A 24,094-nucleotide genomic window follows, 5' to 3' on the forward strand; every position below is an offset into this window, starting at 1 on the left:
GTTTTCATTTGTAGCACTAAAATATCTCTCCCTCTGCAGCCCACCTGTTTTCTCAGTGCAGGAGAATGCACAGCTAGCAGACTGGAGGGGGCGTAGCTGTAAGTATGTGTGTCGATAGATGTGTCTCACAAAGTAAACAAGTCATGCATGTGAGAAAATGAATAAAAGAAAAAGTTTTGGGGGGCGGTTCTTCCTCTGAAGATTGGAGTTCAGTCAAAAATAGGAGCACGAGAAGATTAACTGCCTAAACACTGAAAGAATTGCAGTTTTTGGCTTTGTCTTAGCTCATTTCTGCTGTGTTGGCTGTCTGACAGAATTTGGGGGACTTTGTACCGAGTCACTACTTCCCCATTTGAACTTCATCAGGCGAGACCCGGAGAGGACTGCAGCTGTGACCATGACGCACTTCTTTTTTACTCTACCTTTCATCTCAAGACAGATATCAGAAATCAGCATCAACCAAGAGTAGATCAGTGAGGTTAAGATCAAATTTAGGTGATTTAATTATGATATTCTTATTACCTGATGCTCTTGCTAAATTGCTTAAATAAAACAAGTATTCAAAAGTTAAAATTTTAACAGTAAAGGTTAAAACTTGTGAAAAACGACCGCATTTTTTCAATGGTTCAGAAACTAATTCCTGCAGTATATTTCTGAATCTATTCATTCTGCCTAGACGATCATCAGAGGAGTCCTGCACAGTTAACGGGCGTGGCTGATGAATTGCACTTGATCTGCAACACTACTCATGCAGTGTTTCTTCTGTTAGAGCTGGACAAGTCTGCTCACCACCGGCTAAAACCAGTTTCTGCACTGCCTGTTAAAGTAAAACTCAGAAACGATGACCTTTTAAACGGAGAGCCAGTCCAGACTTCCTGTCCATGGATCACCGGTTGATCCACAGCACGTGCACATGACATCAGAGCCAAAAACACTAATCAGTGCAGTGTAAGGATACAGAGTTATCGAGCACTGAGAGTAACCCCAGCACACTTGCGCCATCATGCTTCGATATCTGTCATCACAAAGCATTTTTATGTAAATATGTAGATAAGAATAAGAGAGAATATAGAATAAAAGAACAAAACAAGAGGTGGTCAGTATCCAGGCTGTGAGGGGTCCTTGATGATGATGCTGGCTCTCTGCTGAGGTCTGCCAGTATAAATGTCTCTGAGTGGAGTTAGTGAAGTGCCAATTGCCTGCTCTACCACTCTCACCACCCGCTGCAGTTTTCGCTTGTCCTCCACAGTACAGCAGTTAAACCAGAGTGTACAGCAGTAGGTCAGAAGGCTCTCAATGGTGGAGCGGTAGAAGTTGATTAGCGGTTTTTGTGGTAATTGGGCCTGATACAACTTCCTAAGAACATATAGCCTTTGTTGTGGTTTTCCTACCTGGTGGGAAACGTTTGTGGACCAGGTAAGGTCGGCCGAGATTTGGACCCCGAGGAACTTAAAGCTTTCTACCTCCTCTCCATCAATGTAGAGGGTGGAGTGGTCAGATCGCTTTGTCCTCCTGAAGTCGATTACCATCTCCTTAGTCTTGGCTGTGATCACATGTAGGTTGTCGTCATCTCTGTAGGCTGAATCATCATTGTACTTGATCAGTCCTATAATGGTCATGTCATCAGAAAATTTTATAATGGTGTTATTGGTGTGAATTGAAGAACAGTCATGGTTAAGAGTATAAGAGGGGACTGAGGACACGGCCCTGTGGAACGCCTACATTCAGAATGCAGATGGAGGTGGTGTGCTCTCTGTGTTCTGGGGTCTGTTGCTCAGGAAGTCCAATATCCAGGTGCACAGTGAGTCACTGAGTCCTAAGTTGCTTAGCTTTTTTTAACCAGTTTGCAGGGTTGAACTGTACTGAAGGTGGAGCTGAAGTCCACAAACAGCATTCCCACATAAGTGTTACTACTGTCCAGATGTGAGGGGTTGTGTGAAGAGCTGTTATTATGGCATCCTCTGTTGACCTGTTTGCCTCGTATTATGGGTCGAGGTCTGCAGGAATAACAGCCTTAATGTGTGACATGCTAAGTTTCTCAAACCATTTGGCAATTGTGGGCAGGGATATATTATAGATAGTCATTTAAGCAGCTCATCCTGTTCTTCTTGGGTACTGGAACGATGGCTGACTTAAAGCACGATGGTACTACAGACTGTAGTAGTGAGAGGTTGAAGATGGTGAAAACCTCTGCTAGTTGGTCTGCACATGCTTTAAGCACTCTAAGGTCCAGCTTGAGGCAAATTATTTTCCCTTTTTTGTCCAAATAAGTTGAAGAATGTAATGTCAAAAACGTTAAAATGCCAATCTTTATTTTCAGAGAAAGTAAAACATTGCACAATAAAACCTTTGAACACTGGCTCCCTCTAGTGTTAAAATTACATCTCTACATCATCCACCTCAGTCTTGAGTTTGTTGCGGAGGCTGTAAAGAGAGGTTTTAGGTTACTCATTAAGTTGTACTAGCAATAGGGGGAAAAGGCTTTGATAGGACTTATTAAGGCCATCATAAAATCCCTTGACTGAATGACTCAATGTGGCACTACTTTCCAAACCATCTGGGTAAAAAAGGAACACCATTTATATATAAAATACAGTCTTGCAAAGTCACCTGGTGAGGTAGGAGTGGACGTCAGAGAAGCCGTGATATTGAGCCAGGGGGAAGAGGATGCCGGTTGGGCAGCGGCCCTCACGCTGACGACAGAAGCTGCAGTTGCAAATGCCTCGACAGGGAGGGCATTTCCAGTCCTGGAGAGAAAATGAAGGTTTTAAAACCCGAATCTACGGGTATGATGGGAGGTCAATGTTTCTACAGGTTTCATTTTTGTTATAATTTTATACATGACCCGTGTCCTAATATCTCTATACAAAACTTTAATAATTAAGTGTGTGTGTGTAAGATGAACAGTTTGTTTTTGCTTTTGCACAGTTCAGTGTTGGGGTATCATCAGTCTGACCGGATCAAGCAGCGCTTTTTTGACATCCTCTCCATATCGGTTCCTCAGACACGGCCCGCAGAACTGACCCTGAATCCCACGGCAGTTCTCACTGCGACAGCACGTCTTTGTGTCAACAGTTTTCTGACGGCACTGATGACACGTGGAACCCTGAAAATATATAAAATACATAAAACTAATGATAAAAGGTAGCTTTTCAACATTCCCTAACCAGCCTCAACATTCTCCAAATTTTAGATTGTGTAAATGCATTTTTGATTAAACTGCTAATCTACATGTGGAGCTAGACTTGCTTTCTGATCATACGGATTTATTATGAACACCATTCAGCACAGCGAGGTTTCTGGCTCGAAAAAACCCTAAAAACACCAGTCTGAGCTCAGGACGGTGGTTTATCTTTATCGGTTGTCTCTCCGCTTCAGGTTCTGTGCACACTCAGATAAAAGGTTCATTTCACAGGTCACATGACTCTTCTTCACAAAACGATCCCTACGAGTGTTGCTTATTCCAGACACATTATCTGATGTGATACAATAGTGATTAAGATTCTTTAATGAACATAAATAATCTGCTCCCAACCCTGGTGATTTAACCAAGTACACTTTCATGGTACATAAAACTAAGCTTGAGATAGCTGACTAAGCCGTTAATCTTGCTTCATAGAACAACCCTCAGTTCTTGGGTGTTTATGCAGTCTGCAGTGTTATCATTATTAGGTGGAGAAGAAGGAAAAAAAGAAAATGAAAAAAAAAAAAAGCATACCAAGCTAGGTTACCTAGCCACCAGGCTAAAGTCGATTTATCTGCCTCTGGTAAATCAACACCTTAGGTGAACCGTAACCTCAAACCCTTCTGCGTAACCTGCGCCATCACCTGCTGTGCACCTCTCTACAAATGTAACTACACGTCATGGAAACACAGCTGCACAGGCATAAACATGGGAACAGTGTTGGCTGCTTGTGCAGGCTTTGTTGTAGCCTCTACAGAGCAGAAGCCTAAATTCAGTTTAAAGGGAATGGCATGGTTTTGTCGCTCTGTCGCTCCTTTACCTTTTCAGTCAACACTTGACCTACAGAAAGCGTCATCTCTTTCAGGCTATGTACAAAAACACAGGCTGCATATAGAAAATACTTCACTTTACATAGCCAAAGATAAAGGCAAGCGCACCATCATGAATCCCACTTAAGAGCACCAAGCAGAAGGTGGAGGTCACAAATGTACACTCAAAAAGGAGTTTAAATATAACTGTCAGATGTTCTCTTGACCGTAGGACACAGACAGGCTTGCCACGAAAGCCTAAAGAATAGGTTTATTACTATGTGAAGGCAATGTGTACAGAATTTAAAAAAAAAAAAAAACCCAAAAAGAGTGTTTATCTCAGAAGTCCTCATCCAACCATGTATCCTGATCGCCTGGAAACACTGAGTGCTAACGGGGTTTGAATAACAGCAGCAGTGAACTCACTGTGACACTGTTGTAGACTTTCTCGGTCATGTTGTCTGCGACCAACTCGAGATCATCTTCTGTGATTTCTTCTACCGGACGAATAACGTGAGGTTTGCTTCGATTACCTCGTGCGACGCCACGACGCCGTGGAGCTTGGCGTACCTGAAACAGATGATGAGAAGAATAATCCACTTAGCTTCAAGTTTTAAATGGATACTGACAAGAAACAGATTAGAGAATAGAGCAGAATAAAATGATGGCTTTCACTCACTGCCACACTCCTTATCACTCTGGTTCACTAAATGTTTGTATAGTGTTGGTTGAGGAAAGCATACGCACGGTTCAGAACACTAATGTTTATTAGATTTTCTTGACTGCCATCTATTTCAAAGCTAAACCAATAAATAAATCACATGTAAATATGTACATTACTGCACTATATTGAACAAATGCTCCAAAGGCCTTGTAGACTTTAACTGGCTGCTGATAAGTGACAGAACTGACCTCCAGCAGCTCCTCCTCCAAGCTGAGCTCCACTTCTGCCTCCTCAGCGGCCAAAGGATCCTCCGTTCCCGACATGGACCTTGTCAGCCTGCGAGATGCCCGCTCTGGGTTTCTCCTGGACTCTCCTCCAGTCGCAGCAGATCGCGGCGGATGCTGCAGGAGTGATACGATCCATAAGGAAATTCAAAAATTCAGAGATCTGCTGAAAATTCCTACATTTTCCACGACACTCACAGAGCTTCTGTCTTTTGCCTTCTGTTTTCCTGCTTGTTTCTTCAGCAGCCCTGCACCTCCTGGCATTTTCTGTAGGTCTGCCATCAGCTGAGCCAACTGTTAAAGATGAGCAACAGGAGTCACTGTAGAAGGTCAGCACTTGAAAGTATTATTGTACTATTCACTGAGACCAAATTTGTTTGTTTTCACATCAGTTTGTCACATTTTAAACTCGGTATGTGGTGCCGTGTCTGATTTACCATGGCTTTGTTGGCTTTAATGTTCTGCTCTCTCCTGGCCAGGAAAGTGTCAGACGCATCATCTGCTGAATCAGAACCATGGTCCTCAGTCGAAGCAGGCCGAGCTGCTGCTGCCTCGCCATCCTCGAATTTCACGTGTCTCTCCTCCTTTGTCCTATTGCGCTGTCCTGTCCTTTTCACTCCTTTCTTGTGTGTCGTCCTCTCCTCCGCCTCTGAATCCTCATCGTCGGTAGACTGCTGGGTAGAGGGAGCTGAGCGCAGAGCCACCCTCAGCCTGAAGGGCTTAACTGTAGAAGTAGCAGATGCTTTAGATGTAGTTTCCTCCTCCTTGGGGAAAATGTCAGGCTGAGCTTCATCTCCAAAACTGCAATTCTGCTGAATATCAACACAGAACAACAGATCTTTTTGCCAAATCCCTTTACAGAAGTAGTCTGTCTGTCTGAATGCAGAGTAAAATTACTGGATTTAGTAACACTTTATCGTGAAACAACCAAAATACATGCCGATTCTAATTATTGCCAGAGAAAACCCACACATGATTACATCTTTAAGAATCATTACAAAAGAAAAAGAGAATACAGATTTATTAAATCATAAAAAGGAGGTTAGTATCAATTGATGCTCAGAAGAAGTGGTAAAAATCGTCTTCAAATAAAACACATTAGCTTGTAGAGTTGGTGCTTTTTTCTTTTTAAATGTAGTATATAAACAATTTAAGCCACCTCTCAGCCTAATGTGTCCCACATAAACAACCACTCCAAGTTAGTACTTGGCTTTCTGGTCACCCCAGTATATATGAAGCTTTAAAGGTCTAAAACCAAACAAAATCCTACCTCATCTTTGAGTTCAGTGTCGGAAAAGCCGTGAAATGTCACATCATTTTCAGAGTCCTCCAAAAAAACATCAGCAAGCTCCGCTGTTAGCGAATTCATCCTTAAAACCGTGCCCCAAAGACAGAAAAATCACCAAAATTAGCCTCAAAACCGGTGTAGGACACGTTTATCTGAACAAACAGGTAACCAAATGCTACTTTATTGGCCTCTCTGCCGCCTCTTGTGTGTGTGTGCCTAACCTGGACTGTGGATAGCACCCTGCTAGCCTGTGAGTTTTAGCTAGGCTCCCGCACACCTGCAAACACACCTTCAATTACTCGTTTTAATTGCCCGCTGATTTCAAAGCTGAGGGTTAAATTAGCACGAATTTGCTGACGTTATTATATGACCTTTTTTTTCTCTAAAATTAAGCTTTTTTCTTTATTGTATGTTAACAAAAACATGACGTTTGAGCCAGGAAAACTACAGTTTGAGGAAACCGACCCCAGAAACGAAGAGCTTCATCCCGCTTGCTGCTGTTTGTGATAACAAAATGGTAGCTAAAATTATTTTGATTTCACGTTCATGTGGTGAATAATGCAGTTAGACTAGATATTTTTCTTTTCCTACATTCTCCAAACTGCATTTTGTGGATGATTAGCAGTGAAACACCAGTAAGACCTCCATGGAGGCCATGAAAGGTGTGGAAGGATGTTTATCTTCCTTAATCCTGAAGGACAATATCCAGCCATCATGCCCTGAAGCTCATCTCACTTGGATTGAGTAATGAATGATCAGCTGACTCTGTGGCCACCTCTGTGATAGCTTTATTTATGTACAGCATAACTTTAAAAAAAGGTACCATTTTACATTTACAGTTATGCTCAAATCTCTCCATCTGCAGGTGGCTTTAAATTATGAACCTGTACTCATCGTCAAGAGATCCTCCACGTACTGAAAAAACTGGATGTATGTAATATGTTTGAATATTTACTCAGGTATTCCAGTGACACAACCCAGGTCATACCAATGCGCAAAAGGCCTTTTGAAGTATCATAATTTGAAATATTACACTGATTATAGCAAATAACTAATCACATTATTTATGGATTAATTTAATGTAGCGTCAGTTTTATAGTTTATTTCTTACAATGTGCTTTAGCTAATTGTGAAACTTTTATGAATTGCACAGAGTCTGTGTTGATGTCATTGGAGACAACAAGCATAAAAAACTCAGTTCTTGGACATTAAAACTAAACTATGTAATTCAGTGCGGCCATCGTGTCTGCTGTAAACAGATTGTATGAACCCTTTTGAAATCTGTGTATTGTTGAACAATTTCCAAGTGCTGATCCATGATGTCATGGGTTTTATGTGTTGGCATGAGTCACAGGTGAAAATAACTGTCAAGTCAGGCGTGTGTGTGTCACGACACACACCTTAACTCCTGACTCCACCCATTAAAAAAAGATCACTCAGATTGTTTTCTGTTTTAGCCATGTTCCCATGTGTGATGGGCCATTGCCATTGCGTAAACAAAATGCGCAGGGTCCCTCCCAAAGGGCGTGGCTTCCTGATGTGCTTCTTTAGCCTTCCGGGAGCTGGATGCGGAAGACAAACACGAAACTGCTCTTTCGGAATTCCTGAAACTTCACTGCAATCGAGGTAAGTTCCAAAGGTAAAACCTGTGAAATCTTTAGATTTTGATGCAGTTATTATAAGTGACACGTGTGGGACAAACAGCTAAAACTCACAATAACGACTGACTGAGTGTGCTGAACTTGCTGTGTGGAGAAACATGGAGAAAGTGTTGCGGATTTACAAGCTGTTGAGCAATTATGACTTCATGTTTTGTCAGATCATCTTCTGTAAGAGTGTACATGTGGCATTTAAGCCTTTGTTGTGTGTTGTATTGAGGTTTATAGCAGCGATGAGCCTTGTTCTATACTGACAAGTGCTACAAAATGTAACAGTTTCCACGGTAAACACTTAAAAACAAACAGACGACAGATATTAAGACCTTCATAAAGGGAGGATCAATTGAAGGGGTTTACTTTGGTTTAGTTTTATTTAGGTGTTCGCATTAAATGGCTTACTTTGTGCATCCGTGTGTACACCAAACACAAATTGTGAAATGAGAAACCGTGACAGCTAGAGGTGATCAGGTGAGTAACTGCCTCTGGCTCTGATGTCTCTTTGTCAACAACCAACCAAAAAAAAAAAAAAAAACCCACCAGATATTTCTCATTGTTGTTGAGGGTAAACACCGACTGCTTTCCCCTTTTGTTCTGTCTTTGTAAAGTGAATATCTGGTTTTGATCTGGAAAAATGAAGAAGCTGTTAAATGTTAACTGCTGTTTGTTTAATTTGGGTAGAATCACGAATTCAATCAAGATATACCGAGTGATATATTTAAGTGTTATTTTAATTTAATCCAATATTTTTAAACTGCATTTCCTTTGTCTTTCCTCTAGGATTTTTCTGTTAGGTCAGTGTGTGTATATATATATATATATATATAAACCATGTGGCCAAATCAAGGTAGGACATCAAACATGATTACCATTTAATTATGATGTTTTATGTGTGTCTATAATTGCTTAATAGCTTAGGAGTTTGAAGCATACAGTGTGTAAGATGGATGTGTGCTTTTACTTGTATCAGGTCCTCCTCCTCCAGTCGGCCCACCAAATCCTGCCTTTCCTCCTGGCTACAATCCTGCTTATCCTGCTGCCCCTCCTCCAGGAGCATTCCCCCAGCCTCCACCTCCATATTCTGCTGGCCAGTTCCCAGCTCCTATGAATCCAGCCATGGGACCATACGGTGCACCAGGGGCAATGCCTTATGGAGCTCCTGGACTTCACCCTTATCCTATGGCTCCAGGTGGATATCCAGTTGTTCCTCCTGCAGGTGTTCACCCAGGTCCATATCCACACTCCCCAAAAGGCGGCAAACACAAAGGTTGTCATCCTCATCATGGAGGGCTAAATCCCATGTCTGGAGCCTTAGCCGGGGGAGTTGCAGGAATGGGAATGGGGCTAGTTGGGCACAAAGCAAACAAAAAGATGCACAAGAAGATGAAAAAGGCACACAAACATAAGCACTACAAACATGGCAAGGTGAGACTGGGTTTAAATTTAGAATGTCAGAGTTTATGGTTTAATTTTTAAGTTTTGAGTGAAAAGAGCAAACAGTTGGTGGTGACTTTTAAAACCGTGTGTTTCTTTGTTCACTGTTGAAGATTGCTTAAGCAGATCAGGCATTTTTTATGATTTAAAATCTATATTTTAACTGTTTTAAAACGATTAACAGATGTATAATTTCCTGTTTCTGTCTTCACAGTCCTCCAGCAGCAGCAGCAGCAGCGACTCAGACTGAGGCGACTGGTTTGAAGCATGGCTTTCACAAAAAAAGCTGTGTAACAACAGCACAGCGCAACTATTAACTACTAACAGTTAACTGTCAATGCATTAAAGCAGTTCTTATAGCCTTTTGCAGATTTTTGCTGAGTCGCAGCAAATCTCACATGTTCAGTATAAATGTATGACACTAGAAATGCATACAGCAGCTCTTTTTTTTTTTGTGTGTGTGTTACTGTCACAACTTTAATCGGCACTGGGATTCCACCTCATGTTGAATTTTACTTTGGTTTGTGGTTTTTAGGTGAAATGTTGCAATTTATCTACTGTTACTATTCTCTAATATTACAATGACAAACATGTAGATAACTGAAAAAGAGACTGCAGCACTGTGCAGATGATTTTCTTAATGTAATTAAGTTAAAAGGGATATAGAAAATATAGTTAATTAAAGGTGTTTTTTTTTTTTATTTTATGATCACTACTGTGCATGGCTGCAGAAAAAACCTGTTGCTTGTTAATATCGTTCATTTTAAAGTTAAATAAATAAATTGTATTAATAAATGAAGTTACATAAAAAGTCTATGGTGTGTTTGACATTGCTCGGAAAGATCTAGATTTTTTTTTTTTTAAAAGAAATTGTAATAAATGTTATGCTCACTAAGGAGACAGATTTAATAGAGAAGATACAAGAATTTAAATACCTGGTGTCAACCATCCAGAGTGAAGAAGAGAGTGTAGGGAGGGTGGAGACCAATCAGGGATGATTTGTCCCAGAAGGATAACAGCAAGGGCAAATAGAAAGGTTTCAAGGGTTTACTGCTATGATTTTTGGTAGAGAGGAGGCAGAGTTGAAGATGCTCTGAAGGTTTTCACTGGGATTTAACCAAAATGGGACAGGATTAGACGAGTGTATCAGAGGGACAGCTGAGTTTAAGCAGTTTGGAGAAAAAGTCAGAGAGGCAAGGCTGATATGGTGCAGAGGAGGAAGAGTGGATATATTGAATAAAGGATACTGAATATGGAGTTGCCACGCAGAGGGAAGATCACACAGAAGATTGATAGATGCAGTCAAGGAGGACATGCAGAGGAGGATGCTAGGGATAGAGAGAGATGGAGGCAGATGATCTTCTGTAGCGACCCCTAAAGGGAGCAGCCGAAGAAGAGGAGAGTAAGGAATATTACGCCCTCTAGCGGCTCCTTAAAAAGTATTTTATTCAGCTATAAAATCTGAATATATTAGAAACTGCAAGAAATCTGAAAGATATCTTAAAACTTTTTCTGTTAATTTATATAAACAGATAAAACACGTAGACAGTCTGTTATTCCCATCAACTGGCTTTTCGTTTTCAAAACGAATTTAGCAGTGCACTGTATTGCATAACTCTTATTTATTTATTTTTTTAAATTATGTCCTTTCAAATAACCTGCCATGTTGTCGCAAACTGTCCCACATTTTATTGGGGCGTGCTTTACGAAAAAAATAGGTCACACTCGGGGAGGAGTCGGGGTTTGTGATGGGTGAAAGGGAAAAGTTCAGAGGTCACAATTTTGTTGTCTTTGTTTAAAGGAGTGGAGCTCGATCTCACATCACTCTTCCCTCTTCCCCGAGTCCTTTCTAAACTCTCCCCCGGGTTTCTACCCTCCCGAACCTCTCCCCTTCTACCCTTACAACCCCAACCCTCCCCCCGATCACCTATCAGCGCACGAGTCAGGTGAGTTTGATTTCGCTGTTTGCTCTTTTTATATTTGTTATTATGATCAGAAGTCGCGGAAAGAAATCGCGCCCAGCAGTTAGCCGCGATTCGCTCTGCGTGCTAACAGGCCGCGTGATGATGAGCACGCAGTCTCCGTGCTGACTGAGCTCAATAGCTTGGCTAGCCAAGGGGGAAGTTTTATTTTAATGTCTCCTTTATGGGCATGTTTTATCATCTTTATCGCCTACACTTGATTAAAACTGGACCAATCTACCTCGCTATGAAGACCACCGATAACTAGCCAGCTGTTTTGTAACGTTGACAAATTAAGCTAGCTAACTAGCTAGCTAAGTAACGCACGCATGCTCCATTCATTTTTCCAGCTCGACCACAATGCTAAGTGGCTAACAGGTTCACAACTAGTTTTTAATAGTTAAATGATTTGAGTTTAACTAAAACAACACGGCCAAAGTGTGCCACTAAATGTCTTGTTTTTTACACGGAAAATTGTTGTGTGCGTGTTTTATGAAATTTAGGTCCGGTTCGTGACGAGCGTGTCCGCATGTTTGTTGATAAACTTGCATAGCTAATGATTAAGGCATCGTTAGCGTATAAGCTATATGTGTTTTAGTTAACATCGAGGCCTTTCCAGCGCCTGTTTAGAGTCACATAAGCAGCATTCAGATAGTTGGAAGTAAATTCACCTACCCTGGAGAATCTAGTAAAAGTCCTTGGCCATATTTGTCTGATTCATCTTAGTACGCATCAGTATTCATAAGCATTAAGGTTAGCATATGCTATCTCCCAAATTTATTGTGGACTATTTTTTCGAATCCTCTAAAGTCACGAAGTGGAATTAGTCTTTTTTTAAATGTCACACAAACACAATATGTTTGGAACTGTTTTATCAGGCCGTATTCATTCAGCCAACAGATTCGTGAAATTTCAATTTCAAAATTTAATGTTGTGAGTTGGTATAATTAGTAAGATAATTGCTTAGTAAGATGGGTGAATGGGATCTACGGGCCTTCAACATTCAATAGCGAAATACTTGGTGTGCTTATTTACCAGCATCTTGGAACAGTATTTTAGATTATATTTGTCTCATTTAATGAATGGCGGCTCACTCTACACCATATTTCTAGTTTAATGTGTGCATATTTTTCTGTGTTCCTTAGATCCATCTCAGTGACCAAAGACCTCAGTTCTGTACTGACCTGCAGTTGCAGTCATGGACTCCGGTGTGATTGAAGGCGGGCTCAATGTCACCCTTACCATTAGGCTGCTCATGCATGGGAAGGTGAGGTCATCCATTGACAGCTTGTGTCTGCATTTGATAGTGTATGACGTTTTATTTATGAAAATTAAGCCTCCCCCTGAGATATACTGAAGGCAGGGACATTAGTAGGATGACTAGGGATATTGCCTCAGTGTTACAATCCTGCATACCAAAATAAGTGTTTTCACTTATGACTCAGCTTTAGTTTATACCTTTAAAATCTCCCGTTTAAGTGTTTGCTGAAATGATATTACACAAATATATTCATGGCATCACTGTCCAATGTATTAAAATCTAAAATCGGTAAACAGAATATGCTAATTTCACTAATCGATCTGGCTTTATGACAGTGCAAAAGCCACACGTGGCATCTCTTGGGTCCTAGAGTAGCCTGTTTGTTTGTTGTTGTTTTTTTTAATTTATTTAGTTTTTAAATGGTGGTTTAAAATGTTGGTATGTCATGTCAACAAGGAAGACAAAAAGATTTTCCAAAAACTTTATGCTACCACATTTGTGTGTGTTTGCATTGGTATTTGGCTTGGCAAAGCGAAGGATTATGGATATGCCTATGCAGACATGCTTGCTTGCAGTCCTTGAAAAACCAGCAGCATGTAGCGGGATGGTTGTGATGATATGCGTAGGTTGAACGTGTTATGTTCTGACTTGGGTCTTCTCCTGCAGGCTGAAAAAACCCAACGACAGCAGACACAAGAATAGCCCGCAGGCCGGTTGTTCCAAATATTTTTAACATTGCCACCTGGTGACAGTAAACGCCTACAACATGTAGATGATGGTCTGCAAAGCTGCGCCTATGCTCTGCATGGGGCCAACTCGCAGTCGGCTCCTTAACTTGTAGCATCTTACCGCAGCCTGGAGAAGTGTAAGAAACCCACAGATGCTGTGTGCTAGTTTGCCTCCTGGATCTCATTTGTTGAGTATGTGGAGACAGACCGGACATACAAATGTGGATGTTCATGATGGATCAGGCCAAATGTTCTAAAGACGATTAGATGAAGGAGTTTTAATGATCAGCAGGAGATTAATGAAAAATCCATCGTTATTTAATGACTGTGACAACTGAGGATTTAATAAAGGAATGAAAGTAATAACTTTTTGTGTCTCTAAATTTATTTATTTTTAATTCCCTATAAGCTAAGCAGACCGTGTCTTGGGAGCTTTGAAACTCTGGTAATAAAAGGCAAATTCAAGCTAATAACATGTGATCTTTCCTTTTTTAGGAAGTTGGAAGCATTATTGGGAAGGTAAGATGCTGTTTAAATGAACAATTTTCATTTTCAGTCATCGAAGATCTGTTTTTAAGTTATACTAAATTTGTCTTTATTGTCTCCAAATAGAAAGGTGAATCTGTGAAGAAGATGAGAGAAGAGGTGAGGTGTTTTACACACAGCTTCTTTTTTTGTATATAGTAGCAAACAGTAATATGTAAAGTTATACTTACTAACAGGCTACAAAAGGCTCCAGATCACTCATTTTATTCTTTACTTTTCTTTGTAGAGCGGAGCTCGCATCAACATCTCAGAGGGCAATTGTCCTGAGAGGATCATTACATTGGCAGGTCCAACCACTGCCATATTTAAAGCATTCTCCATGATCATTGAAAAGTTGGAAGAGGTAGATTCCATTTTTTCCTGACCTCAGAGAGGAAGAAAGCGACGACTAGTCCAGTCAGAATGTGAATGAACCCAAATGTTTTGTTTTTTTTGTTGATCAGGATATCAGCAGCTCGATGACAAACAGCACAGCTACCAGCAAGCCCCCGGTCACCCTACGCATTGTGGTGCCTGCCAGCCAGTGTGGTTCGCTTATTGGAAAAGGTGGATGCAAGATCAAGGAAATTCGAGAGGTGTGCACTACAAAAACTGTGTTCTCTTCAACCTCAGCCAACTGTCACCTTTCTGCTTTAGGTTATAAGGCAACACTTGTCTCTGCATCTCACTTTCTTTCATTTGTGTATTTCAGTCAACCGGTGCTCAGGTACAAGTGGCTGGAGACATGCTCCCCAACTCCACAGAGCGTGCCATCACCATTGCTGGCACTCCCCAGTCGATAATTGAGTGCGTCAAGCAGATCTGTGTGGTCATGCTTGAGGTAAGCAGTGAAGCAGATGAAGTGGCTGTTCGTCGTCGTTTCAGATATATGATCTCTCGGCTTTTCAGCAGCTGTTTATTAGGCTCGGACAAGAGTTTATGGTTTGAGCTGATATTATTGTATATATAAAAACACAGATACTGTTACACTGCAGCTGTGTTTAATCTGTATTAATGATTATATAAACAGATGTAAAACATTATGATAAAATGGATATCAGTGTATTAACAGATCCTTTGTCTTTTGTACAGTCTCCCCCTAAGGGGGTCACTATCCCCTACAGACCCAAGCCTTCAGGATCACCCGTCATCTTTGCAGGCGGACAGGTACATGCGATACTTTGGAGGGAATCAGTAGATGCCAGAGTTTGGGTTTTTTGTGTGTGTGTGTGTGTGTGTGTGTGTGTGTGTGTGAGATATTTGACTATGGATTTTGTTACATACTTGGAAAACCTGATTTGTGATGAAAAGATACTTAAGTCAGAAGAAGATGAAAGGGGAAAGATCATGAAAGCAGGTAAAAGAGCAGCTCGGATGGATTTAGGTTAGACAACGGTATCTGCTAATTTTAAATTTTTTTTTTTTTCTTTCTTTCTTTTTTTTTTTTTTTTTTAAAGCCATACACAGCAGACCTAGAATAAAAGATTTTTGTTTCAGAGCCTTGAATTTCCTCCCATTTCCATGGAGCTTTTCATTGTTTTGAGCATCAGGTTTCAGAAGTGAGGTGGTCTATTTCCTACTAATGTTGGTCTGAACCAAAATGCTTTCTGGTGCTTGTTGGCCTAACATTAAAGCTCTTTTTATCCTTCTAAACACCTTTTTTTTTTTTTTTTTTTTTTACATTTCTTTTGATAAAAAAAAATCTCTCCTTTGATTTTCTGTAATTCTCCTGTAACGCCTCTAAATATTTCCTTTTTTCCTAGAAATGTGGAGACTTTGGACAAGGAATCTATTTTGATCACTTTGATACTTATTTTAATATTATCCCTTTGGCTTTCCCTGACTTAATGCAAGCAATCTTATAGCTTGGTTTTTAGGTTTTGTTTGATGATAAAAATCTTGAAACAGAACACATTAAATCTTCTAGGTTTACTTATCGACCTGTTAGGAGATTTGCAAAGCCTCCTTTTTTGAATTCTTCTTCTTTCTGTTTTTTCCTAATATTTATTCTGTACTCATTCCCAAAACCTGCTGGCTGAGTAGTACTGGGTCATAATTGTCCTACCATAACATGTAACATGCCTAACCAACACACTGATTCATGCGTGTTGTTAGTAACTGCGACTTTATGATGGGGAAGAGATATTGATGAGCTAATTAACCTTCCTGTCGTCAAAGTGTGACTGCAGTAGTTATATTTAGTTCCATCTCTAGATGGATATCTGGAAATGAATGTTCATGATTTGTTTCACATTCAGTTGTGAGCAGGAACAGTCTGTGTGGACTGAAAAAGGAGGATTGCATTTAGCAGAAGGCCCAGAAAATTGGCTCTTTCCCAAAGCAGACTCTGTGACAAGTTCCCAGATTGGGTTTGGTGACGCTAGACGATGAAAGGTTCTGTTGGCTTTTCAGGCCGCAAACGAGGCTTTGATGTGTTTTGAGAGAGATTTGCTTACCAAGAGTGTTGTTGCTGGAGAAATGAGCTGCCCAACAAAATCAGATGTGAGGCCTATGAAAGCTTTGTTTTCATTTGTTTCAGGCATATGCCGTACAAGGACAGCACGCAATTCCACAGCCAGATGTAAGTGCAGTAGATATTTTTATATGACCCCCCCCCCCCCCCCCACCCACCCATAATTACAATATGTACAGCTGCCCACCCGCCCCCACCACATTTTACAGCCTGTAATTGTAGCTGAACCTGCCCCTGTTTTTTATTTTACCTTACGCTGACATACTATTGTTAGTGTTATTCTATGTAGTTCATACATTCACTGGTGATAGTTGTTCTTTAGACAGACGTTTGTTTGTTGGTCCAGACTCTCCACTGTTGCATGAATTGTAAACTGTTCCTGCTGCTCACTTTTCTGTCTTTTCCCTTTTGTGCTGTCTTGTTTCACATGTCTGCTTCATTAATCTGTCCTAGATAAACGTACTGTTCTCTCCTTTCTCCCCCTTCATAATTACTTTCTACAATGGCCACTTGTCGCTTGATTCAATTAATCTTTCTCTCTCTTTTTTAATGAGTTCCATCAGGAGCATTGGATGTGATAGACTGTGTATAATTAGTCATACCTGCCACTGACTATTGGCATCAGCGCAGGGAGGTACCAGCCAGAGACAAAATAAAGACTTGTAACACTTATACAGTTTAATTATGCTTGATGATGATGATTATTATTATTATTATTACATAATGAGTTAGTCATTGCTCACTCTGGCAGTTTTGGCTCATACGCACATAATCGCTTCCTTAGAAGTTCCTGTGCTGCTGGTACAGAGTCATGCTAAGATTGTCAGTTTATGTTCAGGTGTGTACTGTTGCTGGTTAGGAAATCACCTGCATATTGGGAACTTCGTCCCTTGTGTAGTGTGACTTTGTCCTGACCCTGAAGACTGCGAGAAAGCTTTACCAAGACATGCAGCCTGCTCCTTGGAGGAATACCTATGCGGTACCTTACATAGACAAGCCATAATTCACATTGTCAGACACCAGTGAGCTATGTAGTAAACCTATGAAGGATTAGAGGTCCTCACATCACAAAATTAAGTGATTTGTGTGAAATCTCCTTGTAATCTTTGTGTATCTGTCTTTACTGATTGTGATTCTCGTTCTGTTTTTTCCCCCCCTCCTCTTCCTGTGTTTTCCATTTCCTCCGTCTCTCTCCCTGCCTTCTCTCTCACTCTCACAGTCTTCCTCTGCTGCTATCTCTCCACAGCTCACCAAGCTTCACCAGCTGGCTATGCAGCAGAGCCCGTTCCCCATTGCACCGAGCAACCAGGGATTCACTGGTATGCAGCGCCGCAACGCCCACGGGCTTTGAATGCAACATTTTAACTGCTCAGTCTTTAAAATTCCCAGGTTTACAGATCAAACACAGAACGTGACAAAACGCACGTTCACACATCCTGTACTGCTAAACTAGATGTAATGACAGCTGCTGGTGGTTGTGATGACACACTGAGGGCATTTCTCACATGTTTACAGAAAAGCAGCTGACGTGTGGAAAGCCCCGTGTGGTCTTTTGTTATTTTCTAATCAAATATCTTAATTTTTTGCCTTTTAACAATTCGCTTCGATCTTGAGTCAGTGTGAGTTGACTGTGTCAGTAACGTAGTATAATTAGCTAATGAGTTCATTTCAAATTGATTTTGGTGACTTAAAAATGATCATAATTACAATTTTACCTGCTTTATGCTTCATGTATCTTAAGGACCTTCTCTTTATGGTTCGTTTAAAGCACTTTCATGTTTTCTTTGTCAGGGATGGATGCTTCTGCTCAAACCAGTTCCCATGAGATGACCATTCCAAATGATGTAAGTCCTTCAGGAAGTGAATTTCATCCCAAACACTATTAAAAATAACACTGCATGTTGGTCAGTGGAAGCATCATTGGTTGTGTCTGAAGACTAGAAAGACTTTTTCACACATTATCTTTAAATTTTTATTATTTTTTTCATTTCTCAAATGCAGCAACCCGCAGTAAATGGTCCTGCTCAGGCTCATTTTTACTGTTGTTAGGGCTGATGGAGTTGCCTGGGTAGTTCGGGCAGGGTTTGCATATGACACCCACTTGCTGTGGGTTAGAAATCTACATTTCATGTTAGATGTACCAGAAACCTCCTGACCACCTGGACACAAAGTTTAAGAATTAGGACTTTTAGTCATGTGAACAAGGAGAATATCACAGGACTCTATGCTTTCCTGTGAAAACACCCTTACAGCTTCCATGGGAATTAAGAGGCTGAGGAGCAGCCAGTAGCTGATAATCAAAGTGTCAAGCATGAGTCTACCATGAACTCGTGTGAATACCGAAGTATTCTAGAGTCAAATGTTGAGGCCGTCTGTCTGACGGATAAAGCTTGGCCAAATGTGCTTCGTACAAGCACGGCAGTAAATCTACAACAAGAATGGCTGAAAAAGAAAAGAATTGGTGTGCAGTGGCTCAGAGTTTAGATGTCAATCTGTTGTGGCAGCACCTTAAGAAACTTAGGAATTGCCATAAACTTTGATTAACTGAAGCCACGTTGTAAAAAAGAGCAGGCCAAAAGGCACAGATGAAGTCATAAAGAGAGCGACTGCTTCCAGGTTACTGCTGCTAAAAGTGGTTCAGTGAGCTACTGAGTCATCGGTTGTACTCCCCCCCCCCCCCCCCAAAAAACAGGACTGCAAAGAGTACTTTGAAAACTATTTTCACATGACTCTGTATCTTTTGCTACCCCTGCATTGATTTAAATCATGCATTTATTACAGATTTAAATCCCACAGAATTTTAGTGGGGCCCAGTGCTTCATCTGTGGAGGATTTTTCTTCTTGTTAGTCATGCTGTTTAAGAGTGAGCAGGCCCTGCTTAGACGCACATACGCATAATCGCAGCGATCAGTCATCTGTATCTCTCTCTTTTCTTTTTTTTTTTTTCCTCCACTAGCTTATTGGGTGCATCATTGGCCGCCAGGGAGCCAAGATCAACGAGATCAGGCAAATGTCAGGTGCCCAGATCAAGATTGCAAATCCAGTGGATGGATCGACCGACCGCCAGGTTACCATCACAGGCTCGCCTGCCAGCATTAGTCTGGCGGAGTACCTCATCAACGCCAGGTGAGATAATAAAGAAAAGAACTTTAACTCTAGATGGGTAATTGATTCAGTCATGGGGTTAGTTTCAGCTTAAGTCGACTTATTTGTCTGCACCGGGGTGGTTTACTTGAAATTGCAGGGGCTAGATGTAAAAGTCGGGTCACGTAGGCGTGCCTGAAAGATTATTTTCTGTTTAAATGTAATCTTTCAGCACGTTTCACTCCACTAATGCCGCACAGCTGCAGTAATTACTGAAAAGCTTTATTTACTTTGTCACACAGATAGCTCGACTGCATCCACCCTTACTCTTTGGATTTATGTGCAGATGATTGATTGTAGCGATTACTGGCTTTTCTTTTAACTCCTAACCATCACTGTGGTGTTTGCTAGCTCTCTGTCAGTCTGCACTTGTGTCGGTTTCTTTTTTCTGTCCTCCCACACTGATCCATCACTAGATATGTTATTTATTTTTCCTTGCTGATTTGTAACTGATGCTTTCTGTCTCGTGTTTTGGTCACATCCCTGAGTGATTTTCCCCCTACACCCTACCCCCATCCCTCCTCCTGCCCCTATCCCCCCCACCCATTGCTCACCAGCCTGCCCTGTGACCCATCCCGACTGTGTTGTCCCTCTCTCCTTGTCTCTCTTTCTACAGTGTAGAGTCCTCTAAACCTCCTCCCTCCTCCTCCTTGAACCCTGAACAGACCAGCCTGTGCCCTCCCTCCACCTCTACTACTACTACTACTACCACCACTACTACTACTACCACCACCACCTCCTCTGCTGCTACCTCCTCCTTCTCTTCTTCCTCCTCCTCCTCTTCCTCCTGTGTGGTGCCCCCCACAGCCTCCATTCCTCTGTCCTTGTTGGCTCCAGGGCCGCCTCCTCCCTCCTCCTCTTCCTCCTCCTCTACCTCCTCCACCGATTCCCTGCTCCCCAGCTCTCCTGCCTGTGTGTCGAGTCTCCTCAGTCTCAAGCCCCTCCCTCTCCTGGCCCTCCATGTTGTCAGCGGGGCCAGTAACCCTGCACACCCAATTCCCACTGAGCCCAAAATTGCCTCAGAGCTGGGCTCCAAGTCTAAAAGGCGAAGGCTCTCCCCTTACTAACCGAGGAAACATAAGTCATCTACTACTGAAGTACCGACAATGCTCCTTATTGTCCGTACCTGCACTTGCTTTTGTATCTGGCTGTGCCATGCCACGCTTACTACCGAACAGCCCATTGTTACAAAGCCAGAAAGATGGTCGACGACGCCATATTTCTAAGATAGATAATCTGTAGCTTGACTTCACTCGTCTGCTAAAGAAATGACATGTTGAGTGCATTATATTTTTGAACAACTTTGAACTTAGCATGGACAGGGAATTATTTCACTGATTAACTGAAGCATTTCTCTCTTTGTGTAAGCTCTGCTCAGGTAGCGGCTCTCTTTAAGATGTCACATTGTATTTATGAGAAGTTTTCTTGTAGTGAATTTTAAGTGACTGTTGTTAGCTGTTGTAATGGATTGCATCTTGATGACTTTATTATTATTATTATTATTATTATTTTTGCTTATGTAAGAAATTAATTCAAAGTACCCTCAGGTATCAAAGCCACCAAATCATCCTTTTGTCATGTTGGTACAAATACAAAAACGTCCATCTGCTTTAGCTTAAAGCAGCTGATTTAGCAAATCATGAAAGGAATAATTTGATCTTTTAGGGAATATCTGGTCACCTTCTTGCAAAGAGTTGGATGAGAAGACCTAGCCCTCTCATTAATCTTGTATGAAGCACACTCTGTAGCCAAGAGTTCCTTAGACTATTTTATCTCATGGTAGAAATGACAAGCCCGACTCTACATAAATGAACAGCCTAGTTCATTAGCTGGTTTTTAAGAAAGGAAATTCACCAATATGTAAATATTAGTTCCATAGCTGTGATATTTGCAGACGATATTGTGATCTGTAGGCAGATTCGGTGGAGGTGTGAACTGTGCAGAAGAGGAATGAAAGTCGGTAAAAGCAAGACGGACATGTAGTGAAGGTAGATGAGTTTAAATACCCAGGGTCATCCATCCAAAGCAACAGACGAGGGAGGTGAAGAAGAGAGTGCAGGCGGGGTGGAGATGAGTGATGAAAGAATAGCAGCAAGCGTGAAAGAGAAGGGTTAGAAGGCGGTAGTGAGGCCTGCTGCGATGTATGGTTTGGAGATGTTGAAGATGGAGCTGCCATAAAAGAGGGAGACTACAACGAGGATTCATGGATGTAGTGAAGGATGACATGCAGAGGCTCGGTGAGGATCCCAGGGATAGGGTAAGATGGAGGCAGATGATCGATTGCATCCGAAAGAAGACTTCAGCTTCATAACGTGAAGTGTCACTGCTTTCCTTTGTCACACAGAGCTGTAAACGAGTAGCTTCGGGTTTTAGAACAATAAGGCATTAGGCAGGCTTTGATCTCGTCGGCTAGTCTGCAGACTTGGTCTTCAGGGGCAGCCGCAAATTATTCAGGGCTTCCGCTGTAGCCACATGGGCCAGATAGCAGATAACAGTTATCCGGTTCAGCATTTCCAGTTCTGTGTGCCTGTAATTGTTTACAAGTGCAGATGCATTTTTGACTCCAGGCCTCGAGGGCCGGTGTCCCTGCAGGTTTTAGATGTGTCCTTGATCCATCACAGCTGATTTAAATGGCTAAATTTCCTCCTCAATATTTCTTGAAGTTCTCCAAATGCCTGGTAATGAACTAATCATTTGACTCAGGGTGTTATCTAAAACCTGCAGGACTCCAGCTGTTAAGGCCTGGAGTTGACCTGACGTTGAATTGGCTGTTTACATTACATTTAGGGAAAAGCAGTCCTCCTCTTTCTCTTCATAGAGACTATTTGCATGCATCCACAGCCTGTGCAGAGTTTGTTTGGCTTGTGAAACTTGGGTTATGAGGGCATCTGAGTTTTCAGATAGCGCCCTTCATATATTCTTCACTGTGATGTGGTGGTTGCAGAGAGTCGGGCTTGCGGTTTCCTCTCGGTTGCAGTTTTTGTGCTGTGCAGAGTTTCATTTAACCTAGAAGGGCTGTATCAAGTGGCACCAGAGTGAATAATCTCATCCAACTCTTGACCAGTTCTTTAATGCGGCTCCATTTGCAAACCAGTAAGTTTGATCAGCTGTTGGTTAAGAGACCCTCTCACTGGCAGCAGGAGCTCAAACTGAACATCTAATTTTTGTTTTTCTACGTATAATCATAATTTTCCTGCTAAATGAATCCAGATGATTTTATCATAGTAATATATATAAATGTACATAATGATATTGTTGTTTATCTTGTCTGTCTGATTGCATGCCTTACTCTCTCCCTCCCTGCTCTCTGGGTGTCTCTGTCTGTTTCTCCAGGCTTTCCTCTGAGGCCACTGGACTGGCAGCCAACTGATAAGACACTGCATCTGCACTAAATCTCACTTTTATATCATCGGCTATGATTAAGCAGTCAATGCAACTATCCAAGTTAAGAGTTTATATATTATACTGCCTCTTCCTCATTTAAAAAAAAAAAAAAAAAAACAAAAGCAAAAAAAATTATGTCAACCGCCACTGATTTGATCCACTGAGTTCATTATTTATTTTCTTTGTTTTGGTTTTAGTCATACAAAGCAAATGATTAGGTTTTAAATTCCCTTTTTGGAGTCCAGTCAGAGGTTTTAATGATTTGTTGTTTAGGCATTTTTCTTTTCTTGATGGATATCTCGCTCTTTCCATTTCTTTCTTTGCCATCAGAGACATGAGTTGGAAAAACTCTGAATAGACATAGATTTAGTTCTGTACAGTCAGCCTTTTTTTTTTTTTCTTTAAAAAGGAAAAGACAAAAAAGGAAAAATAAAAAAGTATCAAAAATAAGAATAGAGTGACTGTTTTATTCTGTGTTTATATACGCCCCACTCCTTTTTTTTAAAATTGTTTTTCTCCTCCCCTCTCTGAGATCCACCTGTCAGTTTGTCCATTTAATACCTGTACTTACTTGCTTCAGATATACACAGCATTCTCCCCCTTTGTCACTGTTTCAATTGAAGTGCTTGTAACATGGATTGCACTTGTGTCACTGACGAGAACACGTAGCTGTACATGCACCGTCACAAATTATATTTGGTTATTTAGTAAATGTTCTAACACTCAGATGAATTTATCCAGATAATTTAAAGTGTGTATGACTCCGCATGTCACGTTTCTTCCCTTTTACATGTCATTCCTAAACCTTCCCGCTCCTGTCCTGAGATCATGTGTTGATATTTTGCTGGGATGGGAGGTTTTGTTTTGTTTTTTGGGGATTTGGGGTCGGCTTTAGGGATTGGAAGCAGAGGGTTCTCCTCGCTTTTTTTTGTAAAGACTGATTATATACTAAAAGTTGGAATATTTGTTTTAAATGGAGGAAATATTTTTTTTTTTCTTAACTACCAAAGTAGGGTGGTGGGAGGGGGGGGGGTGAACTCCTGGATACTGATCTGTTAAATGTAATGAGGCTAAGAAGTGAAATCACTGATGCTCTGGAAGTAGAAAAGGTTGTGCGTTAACACTAGTTTCCTGCTCTTTGCTCTGCTCAAGAATTTATTTTTTATTTGCAGGAAAGGAAAAACTTTTGTGCACGTTTATTTCTTTTCCTTTGAGACTGTAGATCTGGGTGCCACGTTGTTTAAAAAGAATACAGAAATAAAGATGTGAAATGCTTAAACCACAAACCCTCTCGCGAGTT

The 24,094-nt window shown here is 41.2% G+C and overlaps 3 protein-coding genes across 11 annotated transcripts; 2 read left to right on the plus strand and 1 right to left on the minus strand.

Annotated features, from left to right (window-relative positions):
• Positions 1–1,418: 1,418 nt before the first annotated feature.
• Positions 1,419–6,539, minus strand: LOC146575023 (cell division cycle-associated protein 7-like). 4 transcript variants are annotated; one of them, XM_085275213.1, is made up of 9 exons: positions 6,451–6,539; positions 6,212–6,311; positions 5,379–5,750; positions 5,140–5,235; positions 4,906–5,058; positions 4,420–4,563; positions 2,957–3,106; positions 2,611–2,747; positions 2,285–2,424 (listed from the first exon to the last, which is right to left on the minus strand). In XM_085275213.1, exons 2-9 carry the CDS (start codon positions 6,308–6,310, stop codon positions 2,379–2,381), a joined length of 1,197 nt encoding a protein of 398 aa, XP_085131339.1. In that variant the 5' UTR covers position 6,311; positions 6,451–6,539; the 3' UTR covers positions 2,285–2,378. The 4 variants fall into 4 exon arrangements, with proteins under 4 accessions (XP_085131340.1, XP_085131339.1, XP_085131337.1 ...); XM_085275211.1 differs by having other exon boundaries at positions 5,379–5,753; positions 6,451–6,533; XM_085275214.1 differs by lacking the exon at positions 2,285–2,424 and adding an exon at positions 1,419–1,579 and having other exon boundaries at positions 5,379–5,753; positions 6,212–6,512.
• A 1,165-nt stretch (positions 6,540–7,704) lies between these two features.
• prr13 (proline rich 13) lies at positions 7,705–10,129 on the plus strand. The gene is made up of 4 exons (XM_085275215.1): positions 7,705–7,855; positions 8,665–8,731; positions 8,855–9,309; positions 9,533–10,129. Exons 2-4 carry the CDS (start codon positions 8,716–8,718, stop codon positions 9,566–9,568), a joined length of 507 nt encoding a protein of 168 aa, XP_085131341.1. The 5' UTR covers positions 7,705–7,855; positions 8,665–8,715; the 3' UTR covers positions 9,569–10,129.
• Positions 10,130–11,017: 888 nt separating this feature from the next.
• LOC146575025 (poly(rC)-binding protein 2) lies at positions 11,018–24,080 on the plus strand. Of its 6 annotated transcripts, none has more exons than XM_085275223.1 (13): positions 11,018–11,264; positions 12,425–12,546; positions 13,764–13,787; positions 13,881–13,913; positions 14,041–14,157; positions 14,258–14,389; positions 14,506–14,634; positions 14,886–14,960; positions 16,333–16,374; positions 17,486–17,585; positions 18,058–18,110; positions 19,223–19,392; positions 20,027–22,737. In XM_085275223.1, the coding sequence occupies exons 2-13, from the start codon at positions 12,478–12,480 to the stop codon at positions 20,475–20,477; spliced, it is 1,395 nt and encodes a 464-aa protein (XP_085131349.1). In that variant the 5' UTR covers positions 11,018–11,264; positions 12,425–12,477; the 3' UTR covers positions 20,478–22,737. The 6 variants fall into 6 exon arrangements, with proteins under 6 accessions (XP_085131349.1, XP_085131347.1, XP_085131348.1 ...); XM_085275218.1 differs by lacking the exon at positions 20,027–22,737 and adding an exon at positions 22,744–24,080 and having other exon boundaries at positions 11,038–11,264; XM_085275219.1 differs by lacking the exon at positions 20,027–22,737 and adding an exon at positions 22,744–24,080 and having other exon boundaries at positions 11,038–11,264; positions 17,513–17,585.
• Positions 24,081–24,094: the final 14 nt, after the last annotated feature.

The sequence above is a fragment of the Mchenga conophoros genome, linkage group LG5, assembly GCF_057382185.1.
Source record: "Mchenga conophoros isolate Kocher_MC1m ecotype Shallow Benthic linkage group LG5, M_conophoros_male_GT1.1, whole genome shotgun sequence".
NCBI lineage: Eukaryota > Metazoa > Chordata > Actinopteri > Cichliformes > Cichlidae > Mchenga > Mchenga conophoros.

Excerpts from the sequence above, each read along its gene's own strand:
- prr13 (XM_085275215.1), top strand. Across the intron at positions 9,310-9,532 it reads AGCACTACAAACATGGCAAG|TCCTCCAGCAGCAGCAGCAG; the intron begins GTGAGACTGGGT and ends CTGTCTTCACAG.
- LOC146575023 (XM_085275211.1), bottom strand. The coding sequence starts at position 6,310 with ATGAATTCGCTAACAGCGGAGCTTGCTGATGTTTTTTTGGAGGACTCT. Across the intron at positions 5,754-6,211 it reads ACACTGAACTCAAAGATGAG|CAGAATTGCAGTTTTGGAGA; the intron begins GTAGGATTTTGT and ends GTTGATATTCAG. Across the intron at positions 2,425-2,610 it reads GTCCACTCCTACCTCACCAG|CCTCCGCAACAAACTCAAGA; the intron begins GTGACTTTGCAA and ends CTCTCTTTACAG.
- LOC146575025 (XM_085275223.1), top strand. The coding sequence starts at position 12,478 with ATGGACTCCGGTGTGATTGAAGGCGGGCTCAATGTCACCCTTACCATT. Across the intron at positions 14,635-14,885 it reads TCTGTGTGGTCATGCTTGAG|TCTCCCCCTAAGGGGGTCAC; the intron begins GTAAGCAGTGAA and ends TCTTTTGTACAG. Across the intron at positions 18,111-19,222 it reads AGATGACCATTCCAAATGAT|CTTATTGGGTGCATCATTGG; the intron begins GTAAGTCCTTCA and ends TTCCTCCACTAG.